This window comes from Mugil cephalus, chromosome 11 (assembly GCF_022458985.1).
Source record: "Mugil cephalus isolate CIBA_MC_2020 chromosome 11, CIBA_Mcephalus_1.1, whole genome shotgun sequence".
Classification (NCBI taxonomy): Eukaryota; Metazoa; Chordata; class Actinopteri; order Mugiliformes; family Mugilidae; genus Mugil; species Mugil cephalus.
The window spans coordinates 22688159-22707925 of NC_061780.1; the positions used below are offsets into that span (position 1 = coordinate 22688159).

Below are 19767 nucleotides of genomic sequence, written 5' to 3' on the forward strand. Positions count from 1 at the left end.
TAATTGGTTTATAGTGATATATTAGACCAATGGTATGTTTTTATACTATATCCTCTAGGTCTGTTCAGTCATCCCTGACAACTTAAGTTTTCATTCTAGTAATTAGACGCTGCACAAAAGAGAAGCAGCATCGTGATACTGGTCCATCATCAGTGAGTCTGAGGATTTTTCACCAACAAACATTAATTCACACGACACCACTCAAACACGTGAAACCCATTTCAAAGTGAATTCCATTTTTAAAACCCTGAATGCTTTATTTAAACTATGCACACATAACAACTCCCCTACAGCTAAACGGCACAATCACTTTTGTTTTTTTCTTTTAAATATAATATAACACATTTAAAAATGTAAAATCCTGTCGTTTTTTCCGGAAACTGCCAGCAAACAAACAAACGAGAAAAAGAAACAAAAAAAAAAAGTTCCTACTTCGGCTTCTCACGGAGAGAAGAAGAGTACTCAAGAGTGAACAAACTAAAGGGGTTTCGTAGAAGCAGGAACTAGAACACCACATCTGTCAGTGACCAGAGTGTGAGAGAGACATCTATTGTAGTACACCACTCGTGTGTTTTGTGCTCTGTGATGGAAAAGGTTCGATGGCTGCACTGGTGTGTTGGCAGATATAGAAAACAGGGTTCCCACGGTCCTGCAGCCACCGTCCCAAGACCGGAAACAACTGGAGTTCCAATAAACGAATCATTATGCAAATATAATGCAATTTTGTGTTAGCCGTTTATAAAAAATCCTCTTTATATTATTTTGAGTGAGAGATTACGACTACTACTACTTTTAGACTCTGATAATAATAATAATGATAAAAAAATAAATAAAAACAGACGTGGGAACCCTGGAAAGCACACGTCACCCCGTCTGCCATCTATTAACATCCTCATAACACATGCTATAACATACAAATATTCAGCACATATTACTCAGAACAGGCAAGATTGTTCTTTTGACTCTTTGAAAGAAGACATTTTTTGTAGAAATCCATAACGACATTATGTTACACTTGTGTACAAAGCCGACACACGCACGCACACACACACACACACACACACAGGCCGATTGTTAAAGACACTCAATTACTTAGTTAATGTGTCCCCTCGGCTCTTCTCTTACGGAAAAGGATTAGGGCCACTGGAAAAAAATAAATAAAAAGTTGTAGTTAGAGCAATTTTTTTTTGTTTTGTTCTGACTTTATTCTCAGACTTCATTTTTTTTCTCAGAAATTTGACCTTTTTTCTCAGAAATTTGACTTTTTTCTCAGAATTCATTTTTTTCTCAGAAATTTGACTTTTTTTTCTCAGAAATTTGACTTTTTTCTCAGAATTCTGAGATTAAAGTCAGAATTTTGATTTTTTTTCTCAGAATAAAAGATTAAATCAGAACATAAAAAAAACAATTATTTCTTCTTACATTATTTTTTTAGTGGCTCTAGTCCTCTTCCATACTCTCGCTCTCTCTAAATAAAGATAATGCTGGCAATCCATTTTCATTTATATTATTTTTTTATTTTGTATAAGATTTAATTTGCTGAAAAATAAAAATGACTGGATCCTACAAGTGTTGTGTGTTTTTTTAAATAAAGATATATCAGATTCTTCTGTTCCACTGAGCCCCAGTGTATATACGTAAACTCTGTCCTAAGAGACTCTAACGTGGCTTCATCCGCCACTGAAAATAGTCCCACTATTACTTTCTGTACATTACACTACAGTTGCCAGCTGTGTTCAGTAATAGCTGAGCTTTTTTAACATTTTCTTTAAGATCTCCTGTAAATTTTGGAAAACATTCAAGTATTTTGTTGGATTTTACCTTGTAACACAGTACATAGATCTTCGATTCTGGGGGATTCGACAGGACACAGTATAAAATCTTGGGTGTCTTTAAATGTTACAACTCCGCTTGTAATAAAATTAATAATAATAATAATAATAAAAAAACAATAATAAATGAAACTTAAAAACATTTAACGGCTAAACCAAAATCAAAAAGATAATTTATTAGGGCTGCTGTTTTGGGTGAAGGTAGAGATGCAACAAGCTGCAATAAAATCAGAAATGAAAAGCAAAGAATCAAGAGTAAAGACACAACAGGAAGTTAAAAAGAAAAAATCTGAGAGCACGAGGGAAAACTACACTCCGTAATCTATATATGAAAGATAAAAGTTGACGGATAATCCTTTAAACTGAACACCGTCTGCGTACGTCAGCTTGCTGTGTGCTCTCAGAAGGCATCAAACCACTCAACACGCCTTAGCAGATATATCAGGACGTACAGCCGGGGTGAAAAAAAACAAAAACAAAAAACACACACACAAAAAAAACGTGACTTAACCAACCAGCCGTTGTCCTGCGCAATCATATGCAGCATGCTACTCAAATATGAACCTCTCTGTGGATACAAGCAGGATAGCTTAAAGGGGGAATACTCTATATTCAGGGTATCCTGCATTTAAAAAAGACAAAGTAACATAGAGTGAAAAGATTTTTCTTCAAGTGGGTGTCACATCCATCACATGTTGCAGCAGATAAAGTCTCTTAAAAAGTTCAGAAAGAGTTGAAGCTTCTTCACGTGAGCAACAAAAAAAAAAAACAAAACAAACAAGAACACCTCCACCATGTGCTGCACCATGTCACAGCCTTGTGCTAGTCAGTGAAAATACTCATGAATAATTAATGTGGTTTTCAATAAATAACAACAAGAGGACGGCCCCCAGCAAGATGCCGGGGAAGAGGTCCAGACACGAGGACGGGACGGGGAGGTGAAGGGGTGGGTTCGGATAGTGGACGTCCTGGAGCGAGGCTTTTTTTTCGCGCCGCACCAGCTCTCAGTTAAGGTACCGAGTCTGACGTCTTAGTGTCGTGACACCGCAGCCCACACCTCCAGCTGTCCAGTCACCACAGAGTCGCCCGCTCCAGCTCCGCCCGTCGGGAGTGTCTGCAGAGTCTCAGTGCTCGTCAGCTCGAAGGCAGCGACGGATCATCAGCTGTCCATGCTGCAACATTCTGACGGGAGAGGAAACACGCAGTTAATCCTCCTGAAGGCTCAAACCAAACCCTCCAGAGTCACCACAGGAGTCAATAAGAGTCAATGAGCTGCACTTTGACCAGTGTACGAGGCAACGTCCCCCGCTATAAATCCTTATTCAGCTTCAGATAAAACCACGTTAGAGAGGTGCTGATTTATCTTTGTGCCTTCTTCATGGTACCTGATAAAGCAGTTCATGCACAGGTGGACTTGGCTGACCACATTTGACCTGAGAATATCGCCTTGATCTTTTCTGATTGTCTGATTCGCTTCTAAAACCTCACTGAGAGGTTTTTAAAAATGTGCATGCAAGTTACCAAATATAGTTCCTCGCCCCGTTAAGGGTTAAAAAAGGTAAGATGGAGCTGAAAACTGACATGAGACAGATATAAATGAAGAAGATTGTGTGTTTTTAGAAAGGTTAATGTACAAGATCTACTCAGAGCATCAGTCTGAGGAAAACGTGGTAAAAAGGCAAATCCTCTACAGCATGGAGGTCTTGAACAGGGGGGTTGCAAAATCTTTGGTTGATTAGACATTTTTTATATATATTTTTTTAATATTTCTTTAAATATACATTAACATGAATCCAATGTATTTTAATAAAGGGATAAATAGCTTAATACTGAATGCAAAATGATATAATAATAATAATGTATATTTATAAATAGCACTAGGCCGAGTTTAATATAGAACACATACAGTACGTAGAGGGTCCCTACTTAATCTTTCTATCAGTTTGGCCTGAAAAATGTTGAAGAGACCCGACTCTACAGCAGCAACAGCACCACCACTTTGATTCATGCAGGTTGGACCAGTGACGTAATAGCAGAATAACCTAGAAATAACTCCAAACTTATACCTTTGTTTTAGTGCACAGAAGCACGTTATGAAATGTTTACATTTAAAGAACTATCCTTTCACAAAACATTTTATTAACTTTTTAACTTTTACGTTTTAAAAATGGCACTTTGCTGCCATCTGCTGGTTAATTTTGAGTGTTGCGTTCTTAATTAATGCTACGGGCCCGATTAGACCCTCTGGCGGGCTTGTTTTGGCCCTCGGGCCTAATATTTGACAGGCCTGCTCTACATCTGGTGAGGATGAGCAGGGCCTGTTCACATTTCTTACTAAAAGACAAAGTTATTTCTTTCTTCTCAAATATAACCTCGCCATGGCGCAGTCCATTCCTCAACAGAGGGAGATCAAAGTGTAGCCTAATTTTCACGCGCAAACGGCGAGCACCACCTTTCTAAGCAGATTACACTTACTGCACATGCTTTCATGCTCATACCGTTGGGCCCTTCCGCATCCTGCACATCCAGGAATGGGGCGGGTCCCCAGATACGGACGGTCCCGTCGTCTGAGGCGCTGGCCAGCAGTCCTGGCAGGACGGGATTCCAGCTCACGCAGTTGACAGTGCGGGTGTGACCAGTCAGCTCTGCGATGGGCAGCTCGCTGCGGCGGTGCCAGATGTAAACTTTGTGGTCTGACAGGGAACAGGATGCTTCATTAGCAGCTGTCAGTTTTTTGGATCTTAGTACAGCTCCACCAAAGGTACACATAAAACATCCGTGTACAATTCATGTTTAATATTTGACGGGCTATAATTCTGTCTGCTGCAGAATTGTTGTTTTTGCAACAGACAGCTCCTCAGAAGTGAAGCGAAAGCAAGTAGAGCTCCCCCTGGTGTCTGGCTGCAGTATAGGTCATAAGCTCCGCCTCCTCCATGTTAGTGGGTGGGACCAAAATAAACGCTACAATACACTCAATTCTGTCGTTTTAGGTTAACATAACGCAGAGTAATGTCCAACTGTCCTTTTCTCAGGTCAAGTTTCATTTCATTTAGGTGATGCTATAAAAACAGGATGTGACATCATGATTACTGACAGTTGCTACTGACAACTTCCCCTGGGAAGCGGCCCTGTTAAGCCCACAAGAGTAGAACATGGAGTAGAAACATGAAAATAACTGTTTGTTCTACGTCAAAGTAATGTTATTAACCAGTTAACTAGGAAAAAAGTCGGCAATCAGTAGTTTTAATTTACAAAATCTGAATGAATAATTGGCGCATGCTTTATGTGTAATGTAACAGCTATCAACTAAATGCAAATTTGAGTGAGTCTAGCAGAAGTACGGGCAGGTCATCGATAACCGCTCGCAGACAATACTGCACAGACTCTAGCTCCAAACTCTTGGCATCATCGTGGCCAATGGGAGGAAGCGGAGACGTGTCGTCCATTTTTCCTATAGTCTATGTTTTATGCTCGTATGATGTTGACTTGTTGAACTTTATTTTGCACTTGCTTGAGGAGCATGTGGAAAACATCTCGACGTCTCACCTTCACTGCCGCTAGTGATGAAGTCCTCGTTGTGTCCTCCGAAGCAGGAATGGATGGTGTAGAAGCCCTGGGTCACCCCTTGGTACTTCCTCACCAGCACTCGGTCCTGCAAGTCCCACAGGTGCACTCCCTGAAAGTGGACAGCATTTACCTTGAGACACTCTTAAAAATTAAACAGAGTCCACTCAACGTGCACTGAACGTTAGGAGGCAACAAGCTGCTCACCTGAGTAGCGACATTGAGCAGAGCTAACCTTCCGTTTTTGGAAACAGTGAAAGACATGATGGGATGGTCCTCCTGGACTCTAGAGACGATCCACACGGAAAGCAAACATTGTTTTAAGACAGACGGACAAATAGCTACCTAAAATTTTAAAATACTGCTTTCTCCAAATACAAAGAGTATAAAAGCAAAGAGAATAAAAGCAAAATCCTTGTAGCTGTAGTTTTTAACCTGGGGGTTAGAATAAAAGGTGGTTTTCATACTATGGTTTTCATCTGGTGTAACAGCGGAGGGATTTTTTAACGTCTCATTTTGTTGCAGAGAATAAATTTAGAGGCTAGCACAGGCATATGACTTACATGTTTCTATCTGTCAGGTCCTCAAAGTTGTATCCCCTGATGCGTTGGTGGGTGTCGGATGCAAGGACGGTCCGGCCGTCATTCAGACACCACAGGCACTGCACCCGGACACCTTCCCACGAGTCCAGCAGGTTTCCATCCAAGTCCTGGTAGTTACATGAGAACAAAACAGATGGAGATGCAGACAGTGCAGACAGTGCAAAACAGCAGATACATGTATATGTTACAGTTACATACAGCATTATTCTCTAGGGGTGGGGAAAAATATTAATATGGCAATATATCGTAATATTTTTTCTTCCGATACAATATGGATTTTGAATGTCTTAATATTGATTAAAAAAAAAAATCATCTTTTAGACCAATCACGAACGACTTCCTTATTTTACTTTACAAGTGCAATAAACTGGAAATGGATCATTTGGATTAATATAATTTTTTGACTCAATTTATCCAATGAATTATCGCTGTCATCTGATGTACATGTATACAACATATATACATATATTGCAATATATCGCAATATCATGATATCGCAATAATGTATCGTATTGTGAGGTCCTTGCCAATACCCCTAACAGTCTCTGAATAGTAAGAAAACAAACAAAAGAATCTACAGTTATTAAATAAAAGGTATCTCAAGCACCAGCTTCCAAAGACCCTGCAAAGTGTAAGTTGCAACAAACTAATATTGTATTCTATTAACTGCTTTGCCAACTCATTCATAAACTCATATACTATATATACTACAGTACTATATACTATATACAGTACAAATATACTATATACTACCACTATCATATACTATTGTGCACGTCTTTAATGAGATTTCACAGAAGAAACAGAGAAAAAGCAGTAAACATTCTGATTAAGATGGGATTAATTTTTACCATCTTCAACGACCAAGGACCCCAAAACTGATGTAAGTAGGGACTGTGTTAATGTGTGTTTAAGAAATTCCAATTTGTTTTGGGAAAACTAAAAACATATATACATAAAAAAATGTCCTTGTTGAAGACCTATATGTTAACACAAATGAAACTTACAAAGTGAAAGAATTAATCTTTCAAAATGAGAACTGGCAAATAAGTTAAATAATCCAAATAATCCCTTTGTTGAGTGTGTTTTTATTCATTTTATTTATTTATTTTTTACCAAATAAACGAGCATGATGTAAATAGACACTGTGTGCACCTACAAAAGATACTCACACACTGGTAGAACTGGCCTCTCTGCCCACCGGTGACGAAGCGTTTGCCATCTGGATTCCAGGCCACGCTGGTCAGGCTATCCTCATGAGACTGACTCATCTTAGTCCGTAACTCCCCCGTCTACACAGCAGAGCGCAGAGGAGAGAGGAGAGTGTGCAACCATCAAATAAAGAAAACATTCGACAAGACGTTTTATTTGGCAGAGGCAAATCACGCCGGCTTCACTAATAAATATTTAATGTGAAAGGAGTGAAAGTGTAGTTACGATCCCTCCGAGATTAGATTTACTCATCACCAACTCATTTAGCTCATTGTTTGATTTTTCCTCGTCGACCTGTTTTCATGGAGGAGGTTGTTTTCAGTCTAATAACAATCATCATTTTTATTTTTTTATTTTTTTTAAACAAATCCCAGAAATTCGCTGGTGTGTGCTCTCTTGTAATAAATCAATATTCTAATTTATTGCGGGAGTTCACACAAGAATCAAGAACATAATAATCATAAACCTTTATGTCCAACGAGGGATTAATTATACCAGTGAAGAGACTCTTTATAACTGATGGTTGTAAAACTGACTTATGAACTTCAGCCAAAGATAATTTGCTTTTTCAGCAAATGCAGGTGGATTAAGACTCTAAAGTACAGTATATAGAGAACTGAGTGCAGTGTCGAGACAGCCTGATTAAAACAGCTAATCAATGCTGTGCGTTGCAGTTCGATTAAATGTGACAGTTAAAAAATTGCAAAAATGCAATGATTTTTCCACTAAAACTAGAAGAAAAGTTTAAAAAATAACGAATAAGCATCAAAATTGATTGACTCTGATGGATGGAAGAGGTTGTGTACAACACATTTTATTTCTGGCATTGGGTAATATTAAAGCAAATGTAAAATTCTATTTCTAATTTCATTCTGTCCTTATATTCGTTACATAAAACATAAATTTCCTCTGTTTTTCATTAAACCCTCATCAGTTTTCAAAGCTTGCACTAAGAAAGTGTGAGAAAAATAACTGATTCTACATAAATAATAATAAGTCTAGCCATGCCGTGGATCAAAACTGATGCAGACAGGATGGAGACCACGGAGCAGATGACCACGGATGCATCGTTGTACCTGTACATTCCACAGCCACAGCTCGGAGCAGTCGTCTGGACCGCACGCTATCAGATATGCGTCGTCGGGGCTCCACGCCAGGTAGGAAACGCCGTACGCGTGACCCTCCAGGGTCTTCATCAACTTCAGCTGCTGGGTTTCCTGTCGGCCGAAAGAAAAAACAAAAACAAATCACAGATCCACAGTTGTTTCAGGCCTCATGAGCTGTTAGGACACAGTGCATAAGTAAGTATCAGGTTACCATGTCGACTTGCCACACAATGACCGTGGTATCCTTAGACCCGGTTGCCAGTTTTGTGCCGTCATTGGAGAACTTGCAGAACCAGACTTCGTTGCAGTGTTCAGTGAGAATCTGTTGGGTGTAGCAGGGGAACTGTTTCCTACGATTGAGGAACAAAGACATATCAGATGGACAGATATTACATATAAAACACTGGTTTGCTAAGCATCTCACGTGACTCGCATCTACAGCCAGGTCCATAAATGTCGGAACATCGACACAATTCTCATCTTTTTGGCTCCGTGCAGCACCACAGTGGATTTGTGCTTTAACTGCAGACTTTCAGCTTTTCATCCAAATCAGGTGAACAGCACAGGAATTACAACAGTTTGTATATGTGCCTCCCACTTTTTAAGGGACCAAAAGTAATGGGACAAATTAACAATCTTAAATCGAACTTTCACTTTTCAATACTTTAATATGTTGCAAATCCTTTGTAGTCAATTTCAGCCTGAAGTCTTTGAATGCATCGATCCCTGATGATGCTCTGCCAGGCCTCTACTGCAACTGTCTTCAGTTCCTGCTTGTTCTTGGGACCTTTTCCCTTCAGTTTTGTCTTCAGCAAGTTAAATGCATCCTCGGTCAGATCAATCAGTCAGATCAGGTCAGACCATATTCTCAAGGCCATACGTGATCCACTGATCAGGTGGTTTGTTTTGGATCATGAGCAGTTCCTTTCCTTATCCATACTCTTCTCTTCCCATCACGTTGGTACAAGTTGATCCTGGTCCCATCTGTCCATAGGACGTTGTTTTTTTAGATGTAGCTTTTTGGCTTTGGCTTTTTGTTTTTGAGGCTCACCAGTGGTTTACATCTTGTGGTGAACCCTCTGTATTCAGTCTGGTGAAGTCTTCTCTTGATTGTTGACTTTGTCACACACACACACACAAACCTCCTGGAGAGTGTTCTTGATCTGGCCGATTGTTGTGAAGGGTTTTTTTCTTCACCAGGGAAAGAATTCGTCAGTCATCCGCCTCAGTTGTTTTCCGTGGCCTTCTGGGTCATTTCATATTGAGAGTTGACAGCAACGGATTCCATATCCAACTAGAACAGTAGAAATGAACGTCTAGACATTTTATCTGCTCCTTGTAAATAGGATAACGAGGGAATGACACACATCTGGCCATGGAACAGCTGAGCAGGTATTTGTCCCATTATTTCTGGTTCCTTAAAAAGTGGGACGCACATCTACAAACTGTTGTAATCCCTTCACTGTTCACCGCATTTGAATGTAAATGCCGTCAAATTAAAGATGTGTTAGTTAAAGCACATCTTGTTTGTTTCATTTCAAATCCACTGTGGTGGTGTATAGAGTCAAAAAGATGAGAATTGTGTAGAATATTTATTGTCCTGATTGCACTACTGCAGCTTCAAGGATTAAATATTTATTGCATGGTTGGATATCATGTGGATCCCTGATCATCTACCTGGGTCCAGCCCTGGCGTCTTACAGTCTGTGTGGACTCTTACCTGCTGCAGGTGTGGTCCAGCAGCAAAGACACGGAGTCCAGTCCACTGTCCAGCTTGGTGTTGTGGTAGAGGCAACGCTCCCGCTGCAGCTCCACAGCCTGTTTCAGAAGGCTCTGCAGGCGTCGGGGAGGCAGCATCACCGATGGAGGCAGGTACGCTGTGAACGTACACGTGTTACACTCTTTAACATAATGTGCAGCATCAAGAAAATCTGCAGCCAAATCTACATGTAATCTAAGCAGGAAAACAAAACGTCATGCAGTTTTACTACGCGTGGGGATTTCTCACTAGTCAAATTTAGTATTTGGCCATGACGTGCAGTAGAATAACATTTCTCCAACTCACTCTGGAGCTTATCCAGCAGCTTTGTTCGGGATGCCATGCCTTTGCCTTCCCAGTCAGCTTTGGCTCGCAGGTCCTCTGCATGACTGCACATCAGGTACCTTCAAAATACACCACGACGTGTTTTAGGGAGACACGCTCACATTGAATCACAGCGATATACATGTGATTTAAAGTCCCTGCATTTTGGCATTTATCACTAGAGACCTTACGGACAGATTTAGTTCAAAATTCCCTGTCAAAGCTTAAGCTACAATCAAACATTTTTAACTCAAACACACCAGTGGTTTGTTCCTTGGGTCAATCTGGCCACAAACGGCCAACGAGGGTGGAGCTAATGATTTAGTTTCTTCCATATTCTGCCACAGTGTTTGTCTCGATGTCTGTGTGACATTTTGTGCTTCTTAAAATCATCCACTCAGTGTAAAGTCAAGGAGTCCTCCTGTCCTAACCTAAGCCTTGGTGCAGATTGACCAGATCACCCTCACGGACTCTCATATCAAAGCAGGTTTTTTGGAACTGCAAGAAGCTGCAATGCAATTAGAACGGGTTCTGGGAAGTGCACAGTCTTATGATAGATAATGCAGCCAGGAAGTATGCAATCAAGACATTCCTGCAAAATTCAGTGGGTCATGAAGGCCTGAATGCTCTGGCCATGCTCTCATATGGAGAGGGAATTAGTCAGGAGCCAGACTTACTGATTTGAAAGAGAGACAAGCCAAATAAAATTTTTAAAAAAATATTACAAATGAGTGATTTGTGTTAAGTTTGTTGCATTTTGCATTTATTGCATTTTAAGTACAATGGTTCCATCAACTCCTGTAACGCTGCTCTTCATCTCTTTATTCTGGACTTGCTGGACATAATTTTAAATTCACTAGATAAAATAAGATGATTGGAGAAGCCACATCAAAATTCCAAGTCAGAGGGAGTTTCCCCATCCACCGACGAACTCACCCGCTCAGGACGTGGATGCGCTCCGTGTTGTACTTGAGAGGAGTGAGCTCGGCTCTGAGGACCTGCAGAGCCTCCAGGACCTTCCCGTCCTCCAGATACTCCAGGTATTTCTGCTGCAGCAGCAGGAACTTCATCCGCTGCACAAGGGAGTGAACAGGAATTCAATTTATCACGAGATATCTGCGGGCCGTTGCAATGTGAAACATTTAAAAATTCGACACAGACTGCGTGTTGAACCTCGCGTCACAAGACTGGAACACATCTCGAGGCTATTTGAGAGACACTAACAACTTGTGAGGCTTTTGCCGCAAAGTATAAAATGCGGTCGATTTGATGTGTGACAATATTTTCTTTTTTTAGTATTTAAAGTTATTAGCACTCGTAGTGACTAGAGATGTATCCGCCGGCCAGGTCGTTATTTGCGTTTTTTACTTTTTACTGGTATCAGTGTCGGCCGATACACAGCTGCTGGAGGCGCTGCAGACCATGCAGCCCATACATTGCCCGTCTCCCACTAGCAGAGTACATGCAGCTGGAAAATGCTCGTACTCATACGGTTATTTCTATTTTATTTTTAAACGGCTACCAAACAAAGCTCTATTTACTTAATCACTCAGCACCAACACAGTGCAGTCATTAGCAACAGTCCTAACTTTCACTGTTGTTGTTAAGTAGGAGTTTGCCAGCTGACGGTTTTTGTTCTCTCTGTGGCAAACTAATAGTGCAGGTTGTCAATCAACAACACAATACATCTTTATGTTTTTGGTTAGTTTGAGTAACATTTGTCATCATCGTGTCATTTTTATCATGTAAATGGAGGGAGAAAAAATCAGTATCAGATCCAAATATCAGCTTGGAAAAATCGGCAGCACGTTTCGGCCATTGGTATCGGCCCAAAAAAGATCCATATTGGTCGATCTCTAGTAGTGACTGGCTTTCATGATACAATCACTTATATGTGTTTACTTGTGATTAATTGCTTTATTTTATTTATTTAATTGTTTCCTTACACTTTGGTGCTCCACAGTACTTCATCAACATGTGGACTCAATCCCAAACATGTGTGCAAACAACTAATCCCTCTGCTCTGTCTGTCGCACATCGTTTGTGTCCTATCACTTAACTCTAATACTGAGATACCTTCACACTGTTGGAAAGATTTTGTCTTAGATTGCTCAGTATATATTTTTTTTATTCTTCATGAAGATGTCCCGATTTAAGTTTCGTGCTCCTGTTGTTGTTTCAGTGTTTCCTGAAGCCTTTGCATTCAGTCCTCGCTGCTCGCTCTTTTGCTCGTCTCCACATTCAAAGCACGTCGCCCGTGGCCGCTGAGCTATGTATTAATGATGATCTAAAAACAAGACAACAAAATACTTGAGAGGCTGTTAGCGGTCTGAGGTTTCGCTGGGCTCCCCACTCACCACTATCGCGCTGGGAGAATGCATCAATGCCTTCAGCTCGTTTAAATCACTCTCAGCCTGCGTAAAGACACAGAAAACAAAACATGTTTCACTACTAAATCCATACGCTGTCCTCCCAGACGTTCAGATGTGCATTTCACATGACGCTGGCTCCACCTTATCCCACTCTCCTTCGACGACATGATTGCGGAACTTGGTGGCGGAGGGGTGCTCCAGTCTGCAGCCGGACTCCTGCATCAGAAGGTCCACGGTCTGACTGTTAAAAAAATAAAAAAATAAAAAACGGATTCACATCAGAAACGGTGCATCTGGGTGGCATCAATAAAAGACATTATTTAACACCCGAGCTGCCGCTGGAACCCTTTTGTCGTGGGAAATAATTGATAAACGCCGGTGAAGACGAATGCCTTCTGATTTAACGGCCCGGCGCTCAGTCACAGCTTCATGAATGTTCTGGTTTTCTGGCTGTGGTTTGTAGTAGTGTTGAAATTTAGATACACACACGTTCTTGTTACATAATCTGCATCGGTTCAGTTGTAAATATTTTAAATCATCAACCGCTCTCTGCTAATCTGCTCTTCATTCCGGATTTGCTGGTCATAAAATGAAATGTACATGTACACTTGAACATCCTGGCCTGTATAGTCTGGAAATTTGCTGCTTTCCATTATTACTTATTATATATATATATATATATATACACAAATCAGCCATAACATTATGACCACGGACAGGAGGAGAAGTAACATTGACCAAATTGTGACAATTCTCTGTGACAATGTTCTCCTGGGAAACTTTTGAAACTTTTATTCGTGTGGCTGTTACTTAGACATGTAGCACCCACCTAGACCAGACCCCTGTAGCAGTGACACCACTTGAAGGCAGCAGGATGCAGCCTCACACACAGGCACAAACGCAAAAACACTTAAGGGAGAACTCAAAAAAGGCCACAGAGGCCCCTCCCCTCAACCCATATGACCCCCCCGCACTAACAACACCCTGTTACCAGACACCTCAGGACGCCCTCAGAAGGCCCATGTCCATCCTCTGATGAGTCAAAACTGTTTTGGACGCACACACAATATTAGGAAGGTGGTCATAATGTTATGCCTGAACATTTTTTTATTTATTTATTTTTTTTGCACTGCTGTCAACTCAACAGGTTATTTTTTTTCTACTTACTTAATCCTGTTTTTGTGCCACTTCACAGTTCAGTATTTGCACCATCGCTAAATACAACTTTATTTGAATTACCGTTTAAATACTGTGCGTGACCCCTGCCGCACGCACACTGGTGAGTTTGTTGATATGGTTTTTATGCAACACACACACACTGCATGTTATGCTGCACACACAGGCCAGACCCCCACCGTCAGGCCTGCGGATAACACACTCATGCAACATGCATTTTTTACTGTTACGGGTGCACAACTGAGTCGGGGCATCCAACTGCGACCGAGTCCTGGACCTTGAGGGGGGACATGTCTCCCTGGCCAAACCGGAGAGAGGACTGTCACGACCGTCAGATGCCAGCTGGACGGACGCCACTTACTTGAGACCTAGGTCATGTAGATGTTGTCCTATGAGCCGGATGACATCCTCCTCAGACTGAGACAGACGCTTCTTCTTCTTGAGGCCCGAGTTGGCATCCGACGACGAGGAGCTGCTGCTGTTGTTGTTGTTGTTTGACACGGACTGCTCTGACACTCCGTTGTTGTTGTTGCTGCTGCTGCTGCTGCTGCTGCTGACAGCGTTGCCATTGTTGATGACTGACAGCCCGTTGGACTGAGCTGCCCCGGCGGAGGACGTCTCGCCGTTTTGCGCACCGTTCCGACAGGACACTTCCGAATCCCGGTCCTGTCCTGCCCCGTTAGCCTGCATGTTACCGCGGCGCGTACAGGTGCGTGCGGGCGAATGACAACGGGAAACGGGACACTGCGGGGGGATAATACCGGCACAGCCACCCACGGGCCCGCTGACCCAGATGCAGCCCCGGACTGCCCTCTTCCCCCTTGCGGCCGAGTCTGTCTCCGTGTTTAGTTTCGCAGCGATACGGCCGCGACGGCAAAATAAATCCGGTTTTTCGACACGGAGGACGAAAAACAAGCGGGAGACCAGAGCTACTTCGACGGTCGCATTTTTGTGGATCTGGGAGGTTTTCTGTGCGGTGTAGGCACCGTTAAAGCCGCATCGGAGTTGTTGAGTACAGCTTGTTATTGTTGGTCTCAGACAGCTGCAGCCGTGCGTGATGACGTCAGCGGAAATTCCTTCACGTCTCCTTCGTGCGTGCTGCGTCACCATTAGGGGGCCCTGTAATGTTATTATTTAATGATAATAATAATAATAATACTTTTATTGGGGAGCCTTTCCTAATGTTGACTTGAGTTCTAAGCGAGTTTTCATTTAATTTGAATTGAGTGATTTTATTTACTTACTTATACATTTATTTAACTTTTAATTTACTTACCTCTATTATTTATTTTCTTTCTTTTTTTTACTAGGTTGTTTTAAGTATGTTCCTGTATTGTATCTGTTATTATTGTTGCTCTGTGTTATTTCATATGCAGTACCTGAATACTATACAAGTGTCTGGAAGAGGATTAGGGCCAGTGCAATAATAATAATAATAATAATAATACTAAAAAGAAAGAGAATAAGGTTAGAAGTCTGAGAATAAAGTCACAACCAAAAAGTATGTTTTTACAGCATTTTTTATTTTATATTATATGAATATTTTTGGTGTGGTGGTTAGCACTGATGACTCTGCAAGAAGGTCATGGTCATGGATTTGAATTTGTTGGTTTTGCATGTTCTCCCTCCATCATCATGACAACTTTGCTCAGAAACAGTTAACTTGCAGAGAAACTAGATCTTTTAAAGTCGCACTTGTGTACTGCAGTTTTCATTGGCTGTGTGGAAATCACAACACCGAGGCTCGCCTTTTATTAGATTTCTTTTTAATCAACTCACCGTATGATGACAAAACAACTGAAAAGAAAGAGGGTGCACTGAGTGAAAAATACTTCAACTTAAAACGGGGACCGGGATCAACTCCTCAGAACAGGCTAAGTAGACCTACAGAATGTCTAATTCAATCCACAAAAAACGTGAGGTGGAATCAAAGTCTGAACAGTAAGAAGAACCACAGGATTGAATCGTCTTTTGATGCCACCAGCTCGTCCTGCTGGCGTGGGCCTTCCAGATGGACATTTAGTGTTTTTTGAGTTGGTAGATAGTTCAAAAAAAAAGAAAGAAAAAAAACCCAAACCATTATCCAAAGTGCTTTTTTTGTTCCCCAATCCTGAGATTCTTTCAGAAAATACAACTCAGCAAACAGCTGAGGTCCATGTTATGGCTTTTTTTTTCTTTTCTTTTCTTTTTTTACATTTAAAGCCATTCCTTTGTCATTGGCACTTTCACATCCACGTAAGAAAAAAAAAAAAAAACATAAAACAATGTCTTTGTCATTTCTAATAAATAAATCAGACCAATAACACTATCTAAATTCTATATACAATGAAAACATGTACAGTCCTCTTCCCTTTTTTATCTCTTTTTAAATAAAACAAAACATTATAAAAATATGAATTAAAGGACTGATTGAACCTTTCCTTACGAGAGGAGAGCGTCGGCTTTGTAGAAGAAGAAACTATTGCACTTTCATCCCTTCCTTCCTACAGAGACACTAGCGGGATTTACAATCAGCAGAGGACGGAGCCGCGGCTCCGAAAAACACGTTCCATCAAAACACACACATGCAGTACATCTGCTTCCTGACAGGTGGGCGGACGCAACCTCCTCAACGAAATTCTCCAACATCCAAAACACAAACTAGAGGGAGTCACGTCTCCAGAGTTTCCCCCGGATGCATTCAGAGCTGCGTCGTGGCCTCGGTGTGTGCATGTTTCTGTGCAGTAGCCTTGTTCCCTACACACCTCCGTATACACACTCAACGTGCAATTTCATGTAAGTGACGCACGTTTTTTTTGTTGTTTTTTTTAAGCGTGGCACATTTTTTGTTTTGGCGTGTTGGTTTAGGGGATTAGCACTTCCACATTATTCCCACTTTGGGTAGAGGTACCAAGATGACTCAGATTTAGGTTAGATCTGCAGAGGCTGTGAACGTGAACATGCACAACCTTTGTGCATGCCCCCCCCCCCACCCCTGCCCCCCACCCTGCTGCACATATCTGAGTTCATGTTGGACTAGGCAGCCGTCTACATGACTAAGCAAGCAGAAACTAAAAAAAGACAGACAGATGACACCAGGGCCGTGATGCACTACAAAAGAGGCTCAATGTCCACCTTGTATTACCATGGAATCTGTATCTGAATGTCACAGAAAACACATTTCACATGTAGAGGCAGTCTTGCCTCACACTGTGATCAGATCTCAAAAAAAAGATGGCCACCTGACCGGCCGTCAAATATACAGACGTTTTAATTTGCGGGCTCCGCCACCGTTGCTAGACGGCGCTGACAAAGCAAACAGTGAACCTGCTGCAGAAGGTCACGATCATTAATTACAAGTGTAAATGCCAGTGTCTCAAAATCAGGATACAGCTTCTTACGGCATGTTAATACCAGGTGGTCATGAATACATCATTGTTTTTGTACATCAGGAAATAAACTTTTTCGGTCACAGCCACAGTTAAAGAAATTCATCCTTTTTTTTGGGTTTCTGAACAAAGCGTTGACCAGGCTAACAGCTGAGATCACGTATCGCAGCCAAATTACAAGCACATTTACATTTAGTTTCAGCCCACGTTGCCAATTATCTTCCCAATTAACTTTGCGTGAATGTACTGTTGGGACGCTCGTTTACAGATCTCAGCTATTAACCGTACAAAGTCTATGAACAGAGCTACAAAAATCAAACCCGTGAAAGAACTGCTAAAATTCCCCCCCTGACTTTAGAAATGGGATCCTTTAACTAAGTTACATGGTGATCACAGCTGTGATAGGCACTTGCATCAATCCACTGTCAGTGTGAAGAATATTTTCTACCATGCGTCATCTCTTCCACTCCTAAAACATCATCTTCTTCTTCCTCTTCTTCTTCTTCTCCGAGGCACAAAGCCAGCGTTGCAGTGCACCGCTCCGGGTTCGGGAGTCGCACTGACACATCGCTGCCTCTTCCCACATCGGAGTTAAGGAGAACAAATATTTCAACTGTGGAAAAATACTCTATGAGTAATACAAACCCATGACTACACATGACCAGCGGCAGGTGGCAGATCAGTCTGCATTGTCACACTCTGTCCTCTAACTGGTTCGCTTCCAAAGTCCTCCTCCGCATCAGAGACAGTAAATCTGAATTTGTGTCAGTCTGTTATGGGTTTCCGTACATGGAAGTGTTTTTGTAAATTCTGAGAAAGCTCACAATTTAGGCTGGGCGTCCGACATATAGTTTATTAGCGGAGGAAATGACACCACAACTCGTATTTTGCAGAAATGTTAATGTGCGTGACTGTGTGTGTGCTCCCACTTTTTTTTATATTTGTGCAATCTGAATCCTTTGTCAGGAGTTTTTGATTTAGGATTAAACACTTGGCTTAAGGATCAGGTCATGGTTTAGGTTATTCAGCTGTGATGGTTAGGTTTAAGGTAAAGGACTGAGGAATGTGGGACCTTCGCATCCCGCCCTGTTTCACAGGCACATTTAGGATCTTCTCTTTAAAAAGCTTTGTCTCAAAGTCCTGCACAGCCGGACACAAAAGCATAACTTCCTAAATATTTGTGGCACTTTGAGATTTATCGCCGTGTCCATGTTTTGTGCAGGCAAGATTAGAAAAGCTGCAGTCAAAGACAGAAATTTGGCGTTGAACGTTCTTGGGAGTGCCACAAAATACCTGATGAGTGCATGGACTGAATGGATTTCTGATTTGGATCTTGATTCTCGTGACAGTTGTGCAGCGTGACTCATGATGGAGGCTGTTTCCAATCGTCAGAGTTGGACAAACAATGTGAAAGCATTCTACAGGCTGCAGGTCTCAGGCACAGGTCACAAAAACGAATGATCCGTTGCAACTCTTTAGGTGAGAAGCGGGTCACGGCTTAATCTTCTGAATATTTGAAAAATTTACTAAAAACTTAGGTGAGAGGCAAATATCTAATTCCCCTTTGGCAAAAATCCAGTTTTTCTTAACATTGCGACAACAGCTGCTCCAGAATGAGTCCGTTCCCTCTGGACTAGATCTATGTTGTAAACTTTATTTTATTTGTGTCATTTGATCTTACACCAGGTCTGTTTCTACACGCCCGATGCTCTCGTCTATTTCTGTCGCGGTCACTTTCTAATCGTTTTAGTCATCGTCCATGGTTTTTGCAACTTTACGACATTCAAAATCAAAATACAATCTGCACTGGCATCTATGTCTTTCCATAGGTAGGGGACACATGTTGTACGAAGTGCATCGATATCGTCTGAATTTGACTTCTTATGTGCAGGCATCTCCGCACTTTTAAACAAATGGCTTCTCATTCCAAAAAACCCTCTCCTCCGCCCCGTCTGCATTTCACACACACTATGTTATTAGTGGGAGTGGGAGTGTGCGTAGTGTATGTGTGTGTGTGTGTGCGTGTGTGTGTTGTAGCCCTTAGCTGTCCACCACCTGGTGTGGCAGAGTGACAGAGGAGCCGTTGATAAATGAGCCTTGTTTGTCTCTTCCCTTCAGAAAATAAGTGAGCAGTTCCCCTTTCCCCTTCACAAAGATGGGCCCCCTCCTCACAAAGCGGAAGCCGTACTCTCTCAGGATGTTGTAGCAGTCCTCCACCACCTGGGGGCGACACACACACACACACACAAAAAAAAACAATTCAGTGCAGAAAACATCCATCACATTCATTCATTCTTTATATTTGTTTTAAATTCGATATGAAAAAATGCATTTGTGTTTGCAGATTTTAACCCAATCATAAAGAAACTAAACACTAATAAACATAATAACTAAACTAAATAACTAATAAATGCATTAATAAATGTGTTTTCAAACAACATAGATTAAATTA

General features: G+C 41.4%; 2 protein-coding genes across 5 annotated transcripts in view; both read right to left on the reverse strand.

Moving 5' to 3' along the window:
* Window positions 1-1974: 1974 nt before the first annotated feature.
* wdr26a (WD repeat domain 26a) lies at window positions 1975-15156 on the reverse strand. Of its 2 annotated transcripts, none has more exons than XM_047599862.1 (14): window positions 14309-15156; window positions 12913-13012; window positions 12757-12813; window positions 11336-11472; window positions 10382-10479; window positions 10037-10193; window positions 8528-8666; window positions 8287-8427; window positions 7171-7290; window positions 5960-6105; window positions 5604-5682; window positions 5379-5508; window positions 4308-4525; window positions 1975-3014 (listed from the first exon to the last, which is right to left on the reverse strand). In XM_047599862.1, exons 1-14 carry the CDS (start codon window positions 15055-15057, stop codon window positions 2967-2969), a joined length of 2319 nt encoding a protein of 772 aa, XP_047455818.1. In that variant the 5' UTR covers window positions 15058-15156; the 3' UTR covers window positions 1975-2966. The 2 variants fall into 2 exon arrangements, with proteins under 2 accessions (XP_047455818.1, XP_047455819.1); XM_047599863.1 differs by having other exon boundaries at window positions 4331-4525; window positions 14309-15147.
* A 540-nt stretch (window positions 15157-15696) lies between these two features.
* adcy3a (adenylate cyclase 3a) overlaps window positions 15697-19767 on the reverse strand; it is a 28944-nt gene continuing 24873 nt past the window's right edge. For all 3 annotated transcript variants that reach the window (XM_047599858.1, XM_047599860.1, XM_047599859.1), the window contains exon 21: window positions 15697-19535. In XM_047599858.1, coding sequence (XP_047455814.1) covers window positions 19356-19535 — 180 coding nt within the window. In that variant the 3' untranslated portion in view covers window positions 15697-19355. The remainder of the gene's footprint in view (window positions 19536-19767) is intronic.